At 45.1% G+C, this 15,739-nt stretch overlaps 1 protein-coding gene across 2 annotated transcripts in view; it reads right to left on the bottom strand.

Annotated features, from left to right (window-relative positions):
• LOC127572500 (WD repeat-containing protein 70) overlaps positions 1 to 15,739 on the bottom strand; it is a 131,408-nt gene that overhangs the window by 79,732 nt on the left and 35,937 nt on the right. For both annotated transcript variants that reach the window (XM_052019853.1, XM_052019854.1), the window contains exon 8: positions 1,098 to 1,251. In XM_052019853.1, the coding sequence (XP_051875813.1) occupies positions 1,098 to 1,251 (154 nt within the window). The remainder of the gene's footprint in view (positions 1 to 1,097; positions 1,252 to 15,739) is intronic.

Below are 15,739 nucleotides of genomic sequence, written 5' to 3'. Positions count from 1 at the left end.
GAAAAACCTTGATATTACCTTGGAATATATTTTTGTTTTCTCTTTATCTTGCACTAGTGTTGTCATCATTGTTTATTTTGCACACTGTAATGTACTGTGCTGCTGCTGCAAAAAGCTAATTTTCATGGCATTTATACCCTATGTATGTCTATAACAACAAATATGAACTTGAATCCACACAAGTCATCCCAAAATAGCTGCACAAATGTTATACAGTAAATACAGACAGAATCAGCTAAATATTCAGGCATGTTTCTGGATAATCTGCTCCTGCACATGCAGTAGTTTAGGATAAGGATAAGAGTTTAGTGGGAACTGAGGAGGATTTTTTTTCACCCAAGAGGATGGTTGGAATTGGGAACACACTGCCTGAGGCAGACACTCTTACAAAATTTAAGAAGTGATGGAGTCATACAGCCAAAAAACAAGTTCTTCAGCCCACCACGTCCATGCCAAGTACCCATCTATACTAATCCCATTTACCACCACTTGGTGCATAGCCTTCTCTGCTTTGGAAAGTCAAGTGTTCATCCAGATACTTCTTAAACGTTGTGGGAGTTTCTGCTTCCAGCAACTTTCAGGCAGTGGTTTCCAAATTCTGAACAACTTCTGGGTGAAAAAAAATCCTTTCTTATATTCCCACTGAACATCTCACTCCATACCTTAAACCTATGACCTCCGGTCTTAGATGCATCTGCAATAGGGAAATGTTTTCTGCTCTTTACCATATCTATGCTCCTCCTCAGGTCACCATTTGTGGTGTATGTGCTACCCTTATTTGACCACCCAAAATGCGTCCCATTGCACTTATCAGGACCAAGTTCCATCTGCCATTGGTCTGCCCAATTTACCAGCTGATCAATATTTTTCTGTGGCACAGCACCTTCCTCCTCACTATCCCAGCACAGCAAATCTTTGCGACGAGAGAAGCACTTGAATTGCTCAGCTGTAGAATGCTACAGACCAAGTGCTGTAAATTGAGATTAATACAGATGGGCAATTGATGTCCATCATGAATATGGTGGTTCAAATGGCCTGTTTCTGTGCCAAGCAAGTCTGTGCTCTGGTGGATGTGAAATTACAGTACCAACACAGACCTTGGTCTTAGCTTGATCGACGATGTACTGGTCTCCCTTCGCACACTCCATCACCTGGAAGCCATCACGGTCCAGCACCTTGGCCTGGGCACTGCCGGCCACACAGAGAATTACGTCCCCTGTCGCACTGTACTGCAAGGATTTAATCTGGTGACTGAAACAACAAGGCAAAGTTAAAGTAAGGACCTTATCCAATCTGACTCTTCACTGTCATTCTTTATTATTCACTCATTTCAACAATGCAGCATTGTTATTCAAGTCATAAAATGGTTACTCCACTATCAGAGCTCTCACTCCACCATCCACTACCCTAAGTCCGTCACCACCACACCCTCTATCACCACTCTCCCCTCACTTCAGCATTGCAGTCTCCTTCACTAGTGGGAGGGTGGACAAAGAAAGGCGAGATAAAACCTTAATATAGATTGGTGAGAAACAAAGACAGACAGCTTTCTAGCTACACAAAATGGAATAGATTTAGAGGGCAAAAGTGGGTACCTTAGAGACAGAGGCAGAAGAATTTATAATAAGGAAATGGCAGAGGAATTAATGAATTGCTTTACGACCGTTCCCGAATACACAAAAAGCCTGCTAAAAAACATTAGATCATCAAAAGGTGCAATACACAAAAAGTGCTGGAGGAACTCAGCAGGCCAGGCAGCATCCATGGAGGGAAATAAACAGTTAAAGTTTCGGGCCGAGACCCTTCATCAGGACTGATGAAGGGTATCGGCCAGAAACATTGACTGTTTATTTCCCCACCATGGATGCTGCCTGACCTGCTGAGTTCCTTCAGCACTTTTTGTGTTTTTGCTCCAGATACATCCAGCATCTGCAGAATTTCTTGTGTCTCAGATAATCAAAGGTCTAGGAAGAATTGGAAAGTGAAGGAATTAAGTACTAATCAATACTACAAGAGAAACTGATGAGCTTGAAATCTGATAATTCCCAAAGACCTGATGATCCCCATTTTAAAGGGATGGCTTTGGAGATAGTGGAAGTTCTGGTTATGGAATTGTTCATGTGGATTGTGAGCTCTCTTAAGATGGAGAGCAAAAACAGGGAACTACTAATCTGTTAACCAAACATAGTGGTAAGAAAATCACTAGGATATATAATGATGGATGTAATAACAAAGCACTTTGAAGGCATCTTCTCTGCACCCTCTCCAGTGCAATACATCCTTCCTAGTGTTGCAACCTTTGCTTCACACAATATTCTAGTTGTAGCCTAATGAAGGCAAGCATTCTGTACACCTTCTTCACCACCCTGGATTATTGTTTGTAGTTTTGGTTGCAGTTCTGATACCTGCCATGTAATTCCCTTTTTCCCCCTTTTGTCAAATCCTCAATATCCTTCACAAAGATCTTTGTTCCTCACTCGCAACAGGTGAGGCCCCCAAGGACTGGAGAGTAGCCAAGAGAAGGGGAATAGGGATAATACAAGAAATTATAGGCCAGTGAGCCTCATATCAGCGGTAAGGAAGCTATTGGAGAGGATTCTGAGGGATAGGATTTGCACACATTTGGAAAAACATGGCCTGATTAGGGACAGTCAACATAACTGAGAGTGGGGCAGGTCATGTTTTACAAACAACCTTGATTATATTGAGGTGACCAAGGTAATTGATGAAGGTAGAGCAATGGATGTTGTCTATGTGGACTTCAATAAGGCATTTGACAAGGTTCCTCATGGTAGGCTGATTCAGATGATCAAGATACATTGGATCCACAGTGACTTGATAATCTGGATTTAGAATTTGTTACCCATAGAAGACAGAGGAAAGTGGTGGAAACATGTTATTTTGGCTAGAGGTCATGAATAGTGGTGTTCCGCAGGAATTGGTGCTGGGTCCTCTATTGTTTGTGATGTATATAAATTACTCGAATGAAAGTGTAGAAGGTTGATTAGTTGGTTTTGCAGACGACAGAAAGATTGATGGAGTTGTGGTCAGTATAAATGACTATCAAAAGACATAGCAGCATATAGATCAGTTGCAGACATGGATGGAGAAACGTCAGATGGAGTCTAATCCGAGCATGTGTGAGGTGTTGCATGTGGGAGGTCAAATGCAAGGACAAAGTCTACACAGTGGGAGGAGCCTTAACAGTGCTGATATGCAGAGGGATCTTGAGGTCCAAGTCTATAGCTCCCTGAAAATGGCTACGCAAGTAGAAAAGGGGGTGAAGGCAGCATGTGGCATGCTTGCCTTCATTGCTCAGGGCATTGAATATTAGAGTAAGGAAGTCATGTTGCAGCTACACAAAACTTTGGTTTGGCTGCACTGAAGAGTATTGCATGCAATTCTGGTTGCCTCATTACAGGAAGGATGTGGATGCTGCCTGGATGAGAGGGTATGAGCTATAAGGAGAGCTTGGACAAACTTGGGTTGTTTTCTCTGGAGCAATGGAGGCTGAAGGGAGACCTGGTAGAAGTTCATAAAATTTATGAGAGGCTCAGATGGGGTAGACAGTCAGCATCTTTTTCTAAGGGTAGTAATGTCTAATGCTAAAGAACATGCAGTTAAGGTGAGAGGGGAAAGTTTTATTTTCTTTTTGTTTTAGACAGGGACTGGTAGGTGCCTGGAACAGCTGCCAGGTGGAGGGGTGGAAGCAGATACAATAGAGGCATTTCAGAGGCTTTCAGACAGACACATGAATACGCAGGGAACGGAGGGATATGGATCATGTGCAGACAGAAGAGATTTAGTTTAATTTGACAGTGTGTTAGGCACAACATCGTAGGCTGAGGGGCTGTTCCTGTGCTGTACTGTTCAATGAGAACATGTTCTATATTCTATCCCTCGACATTCAGGGTTCTCTGGACTTTTCACCCTTACCCTTCAGCTTCATAGGAACAAATAGGCCATGAACCCTCACTAATTCACTTATACAAGACTCCCACTTGTTGGATGTGGCTTTATCTACAAGTAGCTGCACCAAGTCAATGTTTGGTAGGTCCTGTCTCATGATATTGAAATCGGCCTTCTCCCAATTCAACACAATTTCAAGAAAAACCTTATTCCTTTGTGCCACTGGGTGCAAGTCCATAGCTCTTTGAATGGCAACAGGGATTCATAGGGTAGTGAAAAAGCCATTTGGTTTTCTTGCCTTTACAGGCCGAGGCATTGAGCACAAAAGCTGGGACATCAAGTTGGAAACATTGGATAGACTATACTTGGAGGATTATGTACAGTCCCGGTCAGCATACAACAGAAAGGATGTGGTAGCAATAGAGTGTGCAGAAGAGATCCACTGGGATGTTGCTTGGATAAGAGGGTTGTAGTCATGAGGAGAGACAGAAGAGGCTGCAGATGCTGGAATCTGGAACAAAAATCTGCTGGAGGAACAGAGTGCATTGAGCAGCATCTGTGGGGGCAGAGGAACCGTCAATGCTTCGGGTCAAAACCCTGCATCAGGACTGAGAGTGGAGAGAGAAGATGGCTGGTACAATGAGGAGAGAAGGAAGAGTGAGACGGGCCAACAGGTGATAAGTAGACCAAGGAAGTATTTAGGATGATGGGCAGATGGAGCCAGCTGGCGGGCAGGGGAGGGTGAAGGTGGAGAGTGATGAGCTGAGACACAAAGGCTGCTGGAATCTGCTAAGTAGGGAACATGATAATGGAATCATGAAGGGAAAGATGAAGGACAAATGGAACCAGATGAGAGAGGGGATCCAGTGGGTAAAATGTGTGGGTAATAGGTGGATGGAACCAGGAGGGGGAAGGTGTGAAAATGGGTGATGCGGAGAGCTAGAAGGGAGTATGGGAATAGAAACAAAATGGGAAGTGAATTGGAAGGAGAGGGGGAGAGGGAGAATGAAAGGCAAGGGTTACCCAACAATGGTAAATTCAATGTTCATACCACTGGATTTTCCATCATCCAGGTGGAATATGAGGTGTTGTTCTTAAACTTGATCCACCATATCCCCTCCCCCATTTGGTTCCATCTGCCACACCTCTTTTCCCCTTGTCTGCTTCCACCTATCACCATCTCTCTACTCCACCCATTCCCCTCCCTGACCTGGATCCTTCTGCTTATCATCCTTAACCCCTCCTTGGTCTACCTATCACCTACTGGCCCTTGTATCACCATTCCCCCTCTCCTTTTTATAACAGCTATCTTCCCTCTGGATTCTCAGTCCTGATGCAGGGTCTCGACATGTAACTTTTATGGGCCAAACACAGGCAGATGGGACTAGCTCGCTGGGCAACACAGTAGGAATGGACGAGTTGGGCCGAAGGGCCTGTTTCCATGCCGTTTGACTCTATGACTCCAACTCCTCTCCCCCCACACTGTTCCATGTCTGGTTGGACTTTCTATGTACTGGCACAAAAAGCTCTCTTGGACACACTTTAAAAATTCCACCTGGTCTAATCCTTTCACAGAAAGTCAATCCCAGTCAATACTGGGGAAGCTGATATTCCTGAGAACTGGAACCCAACTCCTCTTACATCTCTCTGTGATTTGCCCACATTCCTGCTCCTCTATCTCCCAATGAGGCCTGTTGTATATCCCAGCAAAGTGATCATGCTTTTATTTCTAAGCTCTACCCATCTGGCCTCATTTGAAAGGCCCTTTAAGAAATCTCCCTCACGTATGGGCATAATGGTTTCCTTGATCAATAGAGTTGTAAGCACAGAAGCATTTGTCCAGATATTTCTTAAATGTCATGAGAATGTCTGCCTCCACCACCTGTTCAGGCAAGGCATTCCAGACGCATCCCACCCCGTGTGAAAATAATTCCCCCTCAGATCACCTCTAAACCTTCTACCTCTCACCTTAAACCACTGACCTCTTGTCTGAGACATCCACACCATAGTAAAAATCATTTCCCCATCTATCATATCTATCCCCTCTCAAAATTTTATGTTCCTCCACAAAGTCACCTCCAAGCTTCCTCTGCTCCATGGAAAACAAGCCCAGCCTATCAAATCTCTTCCCACAACTTAAATCCTCAAATCCAGGCAACATCCTGCAGAATCTCCTCTGAACCCTCCTCAATCGAATCACATCTTCCTACAGTAGTGTGGCGACCAGACCTGCACAGTACTCCAGGTGTGGCTTGAACAATCTTTTATGAAGTTGCAGGATGGCATACCAGTTCTTCCATTAGTTATGACATGTACTTTCTGTTCTACAACATGTTCCTACCCTTGTTTGCCTTCCCAAAATGCATCCCCCATTACGCCTGAAACTTCTGTACCCTGGAACATTGAGTTCCCAATCTTGCCATTCTTTCAACCATATCTCAATGATTGCAACAATGTCATATTCATACATACTGATCAACAAGTTTATCTGCCTCACCAATCAGGCTCTTTGCATTAATAGGTGCAATTTACTCTTCAATCCTTCCATGTGCCTATATCATGCCCATGTCTGCTCTGCCTTTTTCTTCAATATTTGACTGAACTTCACCCCAACTGTATGTGTATTTTGTGTCCCATCACCTTGCCAAATTAATGTAAAACTCCCCAAAAGCAACCTTCTAGGAAGGATGTGGGACCCACTCCAATTCAGGTGCAAAACATCCTCCTTGTACTGTTCCCGGCTACCCAACAGACATGCCTAATGATCCAAAAATCTAAAGCCCTTCCTCCTAAACCATTAATTTAGCCATGCATTTGTCTGGCCTATCCTGTTATTCCAATTCTCAGGAGCACCTGGCACCGGAAGTCATCCAGATATTACAACCTTGGAAACCCTGCTCTTTAATCTGCTAATTCCCCAAATTCAGGATCTCATCCCTTTTTCTCCCCATATCATTTGCAGCGACGTGTACCACGATCACTCTCCCCTTCAGAATGCCCTGCAGCTGCTCTGAGACATCCCTTTGTGTCAGCCTGAAACCCTAAACCCTTAATAGATTCATACAGCATAGAAACAGGCCCTTTGGCCCAACTGATCCATGCTGACCAAGATGCACCATCCAAGCTAGTCCCATTTGCCAGCATTTGGCCCATAACCTTCTGAACCTTTCCTGTCCATGTACAATTGTCTTTTAAAAGTTGTTATTGTACCTGCCTCAACCACTTCCTCTGGCAGCTCATTCCACATACATACCACTCTTTGCATAAAACAAGTTGCCCCTTAAGTTCCTATTCAATCTTTCCCCTCTCACCTCAAACCTATGCCCTCTAGTTCTTGATTCCCCAACCCTGGGAAAAAGATTGTGTGCATTGATCCTATCTATGCCCCCTCTTATCATCTTAGACACCTCTCATCTCTTCCGCTCTACGGAATGAAGTCCTAGTCTGTCCATCCTCTCCCAGTAACTCAGTCCCTCAAGTCCTGGCAGCATCCTTGTAAATCTTTCCTTTTGCTGGACAACCAAAACTGAACGCAATACTCCAAGTGTGGGTCTCACCAGCGTCCTGTACAAATGCACCATGACTTCCCAAATTTTATACTCTATGCCCTGACTGATGAAGGCTGGTGTGCCAAGAGCATTCTTCACCACCCTGTCTACCGGTGACTCCACTTTCAGGGAACAATGTACATAGAACAGTAGAGCCCAGAACAGGCCCTTTGGCCCACAATGTTGTGGCGACATAGCTAATCCCTCCTAGCTACAGAATGCCCACAACCCTCTTATTTTCCTCTCATTCATGTGCCCACCCATGCCCCTCTTAAAAACCCCCAATGAATTTGCCTCCACCACCCAATCAGGCAACAAATTCCAGGCATACACCACACTGAGTAAAAAACGTACCCCTCACATCTGTTCTGAACTTCCCCCACTCTCACCTTAAATGCATGCCCTCTGGTATTGGATCGCTCAATAATGGGAAAAAGATATTGTTTTTCCATCCTATCTATGCCCCTCATAATTTTATACACCTCCAACAGATCACCCCTCAGCCTCCGCTGCTCCAGAGAAAAGAGGCCAAGATTGTCCAGCCTCTCCTGAGAGCACATGCATTCTTATCCAGGCAGCGTCCTGGTAAACCTCCTCTATACCTTCTCTAAAGCCTTGACATCCTTCCTATAGTGAGGTGACCAGAACTGTACGCAACACTCTAAATGCAGCCTAACCAGAGTTCTATAGAGGTGCATCAAAACTTCTTGACTCCAATACTCAATACCTCCATTAATAAATGCAAGCATTCCATAAGCCTTGTTTACCACGCTATCTACCTGCGTAGCCACTTTCATTGAGTCATGGACTTGCACCCCAAGGTCTCTCTGCTCTTCAACACTGTTAAGGGTCTTGCCCTTAAGAGTGTACTCTCTCTTGACATTAGTCCTACCAAGGTGCAGCACCTCACATTTATCCCGGTTAAACTCCATCTGCAATTTCTCTGCCCAGATCTGCAACCGATCTATATCACGCTGTGTCTGTCACCAGTCTTCTACACTATTCACAACTACACCAATCTTGGTATCATCTGCAAACTTACTAACCCATCAACATACTCATCCAGATCATTTATGTACATCACAAACAGCAGAGGTCCCAGCACAGATCCCTGCGGAACACCACTACTCACTGGCCTCCAGCCCGAATAAGTCCCTTCAACCATCACCCTCTGTCTTCTGTGGGTAAGCCAGTTCTGGATCCAGACAACCAATTCTCTACTGACTCCATGCATCTGAACTTTGATTAACCTATTATGTGGGACCTTGTCAAATGCATTACTGAAGTCCAGAAAGATGACATCCACAGCTCCACCTTCATCAATCTCTCTCGTCACCTTGTCAAAAAATTCAACCAGATTAGTAAGACAATGATTTGCCCCGCACAAAGCCATGCTAGGTTTCCCGAATCAAGCCATTGGATTCCAGATGTTCGTACATCCTATGTCGAAGAATTTTCCCCAGCAATTTCCCTACAACCGACATGAGACTCACTGGTCTATAGTTCCCTGGATTTTCCCTTGTTCCTTTCTTAAATAGGGGAACAACATTAGCCACTCTCCAGTCCTCTGGGACCTCACTTGTGGTCAAAGAGGACACAAAGATATTGGTCAAGGCCCCAGCATTGCCTCTCTCCCCTCTATCAGGAACCTGGGGTATATCCCATCGGGTCTCAGGGACTTATCCACCTTAATTCTGTTTAGGAGACCTAACACTACCTCCTCCTTGACCTCTAAAAGCCCTAATATGTTTACGCCCCAGTTGCAAGCAGGTTTGCTAGTGTGGCTTGGGAGGGTTTAAACTAGTTTGCAAGGGGGATGGGAACTGGAGGAATAGGTCAGTGTAAGAAGTGCATGGAGTAAAGCCAGATCTAACAGAAGAGAGGCTTTGAGGAAGGAGGAGCAGAGTATAGGGTATAAAAGTAGTAAAGTGGATGGGCTAAAGTGCATTTACTTAAATGCAAGAAGCAGCGTCAGGAATAAAGGTGATGAACTGAGAGCTCGGATAAATACATGGAACTATGATATTGTGGCTCATGCAGAGACTTGGCTGTCACCAGGGCAGGAATGGATCCTGAATATTCCCAGATGTCAGTGTTTTAAAAGGGATAGGGAGGAGGGGGAGAAGAGGAGGATGGGTGGCGTTACTGGTCAGGGATACTATTACAGTTGCAGAAAGGGTGGATAAAGTAGAAGCATCCTCTCTAGAGTCAGTATGGGTGGAAGTTAGGAACAAGAAAGGAGCAGTTACTCTACTGGGAGTATTCTATAGGCCCCCTGGAAGCAGCAAGGACACTGAGTTGCAGATTGGGAGGCAGATCTTGGAAAGGTACAAAAATAACAGGGTTGTTATCATGGGAGACTTCAACTTCCCAAAGATTGATTGGCACCTGCTTAGTACCAAAGGTTTAGACGGAACAGAGTTTGTTAAGTGTGTCCAGGACTGATTCCTGTCACAGTATGTTGACAGGCCGACTAGAGGGAATGCCATATTAGATCTCGTATTAGATAATGAACTGGGTCAGGTGACAGATCTCTCAGTGGGTGAGCATTTGGGGGACAGTGACCACCGCTACCTAACCTTTAGCATCGTCATGGACAAGGACAGGAGTAAAGAGGACAGGAAAATATTTAATTGGAGAAGGGCAAATTATGAGGATGTAAGGCTAGAACTTGCAAGTGTGATTTGGGATGACATTTTTGAAGGGAAATGTACCATGGTCGTTGTTCAGGGATCACTTGCAGGATGTTAGGGATAAATTTGTCCTGGTGAGGCAGAGAAGGAATGGCAGGGTGAAGGAAACATGGGTGACAAGAGAGGCGGAACAACTAGTTAGGAAGAAGGCGGCAGCATACATAAGGTTTAGGAAGCAAGGATCAGATAGGTCTCTTGAGGAATATAGGTTAGCAAGGAAGGAACTTAAGAAGGGGCTGACGGGAGCAAGAAGGGGACATGAAAAGGCCTTGGCAAGTAGGGTCAAGGAAAACCCCAAGGCATTTTTCACTTATGTGAAGAGCAGAAGAATGACGGGAGTAAAGGTAGGACCGATTAGAGACAAAGGTGGGAAGATGTGCATGGAAGCTGTGGAAGTGGGTGAGGTCCTCACTGAATACTTCTCTTCAGTATTCTCCAAGGAGAGGGGCCTTGATGATGCTGAGGACAGTGTTGGTAAGGTTAATGTTCTAGAGCATGTTGATATCAAGAGAGAGGATATGTTGGAGCTGTTAGAAAATATTAGGACAGATAAGTCTCCGGGGCCTGACGTAATATTCCCCAGGCTGCTCCGTGAGGCGAGGGAGGAGATTGCTGAACCGTTGGCTGGGATTTTTGAGTCCTCGTTGTCCACGGGAATGGTATCAGAGGATTGGAGGGTGGCAAATGTTGGCCCTTATTCAAAAAAGGTAGTAGGGATAGTCCAGCAAATTATAGACCAGTGAGCCTTATGTCTGTGGTGGGCAAGCTGTTGGAAAGGATTCTTAGAGATAGGATCTATGGGCATTTAGAGAATCATGGTCTGCTCAGGGACAGCCAGCATGGCTTTGTGAAGGGCAGATCATGTCTCACAAGCCTGATAGTGTTCTTTGAGGAGCTGACCAGACAGATTGATGAGGGTAGTGCTGTATATGTGGTCTACATGGATTTTAGTAACAAGGTTCCACATGGTAGGCTTCTTCAGAAGATCAGAGAGCATGGGATCCAGGGAAACTTGACCAAGTGGATTCAGAATTGGCTTACCTGTAGAAAGCAGGAGGTTGTGGTGGAGGGAGTGCATTCAGACTGGAGGGCTGTGACTAGTGGTGTCCCACAAGGATTGGTTCTGGGACCTCTACTGTTCGTGATTTTTATTAATGACTTGGATGAGGGGGTAGAAGGGTGGGCTGGCAAGTTTGCAGAGGACACAAAGGTTGGTGGTGTTGTGGATAGTGTGGAGGATTTTCAAAGATTCCGGAGGGATCTGATAGGATGCCGAGCTGGGCTGAGAAGTGGCAGATGGAGTTCAATCCGGAGAAGTGTGAGGTGGTACACTTTGGACGGACAAACTCCGAGGTGGAGTACAAAGTTAATTGCCGGATTCTGGGTAGTGTGGAGCAGAGGGATCTGGGGGTCCATATCCACAAATCCCTGAAAGTTGTGTCACAGATGGATAGGGTAGTTAAGAAAGCTTATGCGGTGTCAGCTTTCATAAGCCGAGGGATCAAGTTTAAGAGCCGCAAAGTGATGATGCAGCTTTACAAAACTCTGGTTAGACCACACTTAGAGTACTGTGTCCAGTTGTGGTCGCCTCATTATAGCAAGGATGTGGAAGCGTTGGAAAGGGTGCAGAGGAGATTTACCAGGATGCTGCCTGGTTTAGCGAGTATGCATTATGAGGAGAGACTAAGGGAGCTAGGGCTTTACTCTTTGGAGAGAAGGAGGATGAGAGGAGACATGATAGAGGTGTACAAAATATTAAGAGGAATAGATAGAATGGACAGCCAGCACCTCTTTCCCAGGGCACCAATGCTCAATACAAGAGTGCATGGCTTTAAAGTAATGGGTGGGAAGTTCAAGGGAGATATCAGAGGAAGGTTTTTTTTACCCAGAGTGGTTGGGCCATGGAATGCGCTGCCTGGTGCAGTGGTGGAGGCAGGTACATTGGTCAAATTCAAGAGATTACTAGATAAGCATATGGAGGAATTTAAAATAGAGGGATATGTGGGAGGAAGGGGTTAGATAGTCTTAGGCGAGGTTTAAGGGTCAGCACAACATTGGTGAGTCACCTGGCCAGGCTCATTACCCAACACCAGGTCCAGAATAGCCTCTCCCCTTGTTGGACTGTTAACATATGAAGAACCCCTCCTGGATACACTTAACAATTTCTGCCCCATCTAACCCTCTTGCACGACAAAGGTCCCTATTTATATCAGGGAAGTTGTAGTCTCCCATGAACACAACCTTGTAATTTTTACACATTTTCCTAATCTGTTTGCATATCCGTTCCTCAATGTCCCGGCTATTGGGAGGTCAAAAGTATACCCCTAAGAGAGTGATTGCACCCTTCCTATTCCTGAGCTCCACCCACATAGACTCTGTATCTGAGCCCTCCATTATGTCTCCCCGGAGTGCAGCTGATATATTATCTCCAATTAGTATTGCGACTCCTCCCCCTCTTTTACCCCCCTCTCTATTCTTCTTAAAACTTCGAAATCCTGGTACATCGATCACCCATTCCTGTCCCTCCCTCAACCAAGTCTCTGTTATGGCCATAACATCATAGTTCCAAGTACTGATCCATGCTCTAAGTTCATCCCTCTTGCCCATAACACTGTGAGCATTAAAGTACAAAACATTTCAAACCACTCATCCCTTCACATGTGTTATTAGGAATCTGCCTAATACTACACTCCCTGACCTCAGCCCTCCTACCCGTTCCCTCACTTGCTGACCTGTTGTTCCAGTTCCCACCCCCTTGCGATGTACTTGAACTTCAAGGTGTCTCTGTTCGACATTCCCCAGGGGCCTGCTGTTCACTGTAAAGTCCTACCTTGATTTAACTTTCTGAAGTGCAACACCTCGCACTTATCCAAATTAAATTCCATTTGCCATTCCTCAGCCCACTAACTCAGCTGATCAAGATCCCCCTGTAATTTTTGATAATCTTCTTCACTGTCCACTAGACCACCTATTTTAGTGTCATCTGCAAACTAACGAACCATGCCTTGTACATTCTTATCCAAACCATTGATAGAGATGACGAACAGCAATGGGACCAGCACTGACCGTTGAGGCACACCGCTAGTCACAGGCCTCCAGTCCAAGAAACAATCTTGCACCATCACTCTGTGCTTTCTACCATCAATCCAATCGTATATCCAATTAGCTAGCTCTCCCTGGATTCCATACAATCTAACCTTCCAGAACAGCCTACCATGTCAAACCTTATCAAAGGCCCTACTGAAGTAAAACTTTAAAACTTTATTTATACAGCACCGTAACAGGCCCTTCCAGCCCAACGAGCCCGCACCACCCATGTTAACCTCTTAACCTGTACGTCTTAGGAATGTGGGAGGAAACTGGAGCACCCGGAGGAAACCCATGCAGTCACGGGGAGAACGTGCAAATTACTTACAGACAGCGGTGGGAAGTGAACTCTGATCGCTGGTGCTGTAACAGCGTTACGCTAACTGCTATGTTACCGTGCAGCCCCAAGTCTACATTGACCATGTCTGCTGTCCTGCCCTCATTGATCTTCTTGGTCACATCATCAAAAACTCAATCAAGTTCGTAAGACATGATCTCCCACACACAAAGCCATGCTGACTACCCCTAATCAACACCAGTCTTTCCAGATGCATATACATCTTAACCCTCAGGATCCTCACCAGTAACTTACCTACCACAGTCCTACTTGTCCATATCTTAATATTACATGTTCCTTAGTATTCAAAAATCTATTAATCTGTGTTGAGTATCCCTGGTGACTGAGCATTCACAACCGTCGCAGTAGTGAATTTCAAAGACAGCACCCTCTGGATGAGGAAATTTCTCTTTCATCTCTGTCCCAAATGGCCAGGGAAACATCATCCTTGTGCCTTGCCTGTCAAGCTCTGTAAGAATTTGTATGTTTCAATGATTCCACCTCTCATTCTTTTCAATACTGGAGAGCATCAACTCAGCCTGTTTAATCCCTCGTCAAAGTATTCTTTGCCCTTTCACCAGGGCCCTTTATAATTAGAACATAGAACAGTACAGCACAGGAACAGGCCCTTCGGCCCATGATGTTGTGCCAAACTAATTAAATTAGTAATGAAACACCCAACTAAACTCATTCCTTCTGCCTACACAATGTCCATATCCCTCCATTTCCTGCACCTATCTAAGAGCCTCTTGAACGCCTCTATCGTGTTTGCCTCCACCAGCACCCCTGGCAGCACATTCCAGGCACCCACCACTCTTCTGTGTAAAAAAAACTTGCCCCCCACATCTCCTTTGAACTGACCCCTCTCACCTTAAATGCATACCTTCTGGTATGAGGCAGTTCAACCCTTGGAAAAAGATACCAGCTATCGATCTATGCCTCTCATATTCTGATAAATCTCTTTCTGATCTCTCCTCAGCCTCCACCACTCCAGAGAAAATAACCCAAGTTTGTCCAACTTCTCCTTTTAGCACATGCCCTGTAATCCAAGCAGCATCCTGGTAAAGCTCTTCTGTACCCTCTCCAAAGCCTCCACACCCTTCCTATAATGGGGTGACCAGAATTAAATCCAATACTTTAGATGCAGCCTAACAAGAGTTTTGTAAAGCTGAAACATAACTTCCTGACTCTTGAACCCAGTTCCTTGGCTAATGAAGGCAATTCTAGTGATACATGTTTACTCTTGTATTCAAATCCCCTTGCAATAAACACCAACAGACCATTTGTCTTCTGAACTGCTTGCTGTACCTACACATTAACTGTCAGATACCGACACAATGAGTTGAATGATCTCCTGCTGTGTTCTAACTTTTCTGTGAATCGAAGATCAAACTGCCATGTGGGACTTCTGTCAAAAGCTCTGCTGAAATCCACTTCATCTCCATGCCTCTGATGTCTGTCAGTAGTCCTTTACTTCTCACTAAACCCACTTGTATCACTTGACTATAACACTGACAGGGCACAGTGTCTGGCGCTGCTGTGGAGATGGAGCTTAAGGTGTTGTTTTGAGGTGGGTGGGGGAAGAACAGATCACAAGATCACAAGATAAGGGAGCAGAAGCAGGCCATTCGGCCCATCGAGTCTGCTCCAAGGAAAGGGAAATAGAAATGAGAAATGGGGAATAGGGGAAGAAGAAGAAAAAAAACACTATTCTAATCCCAATTTCCAGCCTTATCCCCATATCCCTTGATACCCTGACTATTTAGATATCTATCTATCTCCTCCTTGAACGCCCCCACTGATTTGGCCTCCACTGCTGTACGTGGCAAGGAGTTCCACAATTTCACCAACCTCTGGCTAAAGAAATTTTTCCTCATCTCTGTTTTGAAACTGTACCCTCTAATTCTAAGATTGTGCCCTCAGGTCCTGGACTCACCCACCAAGGGAAACAGCCTAGCCACATTTACTCTGTCCTTTCTTATCAATATTTTAAATGTCGCTATGAGGTCCCCTCTCATTCTTCTGTACTCCAGTGAGTACAGTCCAAGAGCCGACAAATGGTCCTCATACGTAAGCCCTTTCATTCCTGGAATCATCCTCGTAAATCTCCTCTGAACCCTCTCCAACGTCAACACATCCTTCCTAAGATGTGGGGCCCAAAACTG

Source organism: Pristis pectinata, chromosome 7 (assembly GCF_009764475.1).
Source record: "Pristis pectinata isolate sPriPec2 chromosome 7, sPriPec2.1.pri, whole genome shotgun sequence".
Lineage (NCBI taxonomy): Eukaryota > Metazoa > Chordata > Chondrichthyes > Rhinopristiformes > Pristidae > Pristis > Pristis pectinata.
Note: the sequence above shows the minus strand (reverse complement) of the source record. Positions and strands in the feature narration are given on the sequence as shown.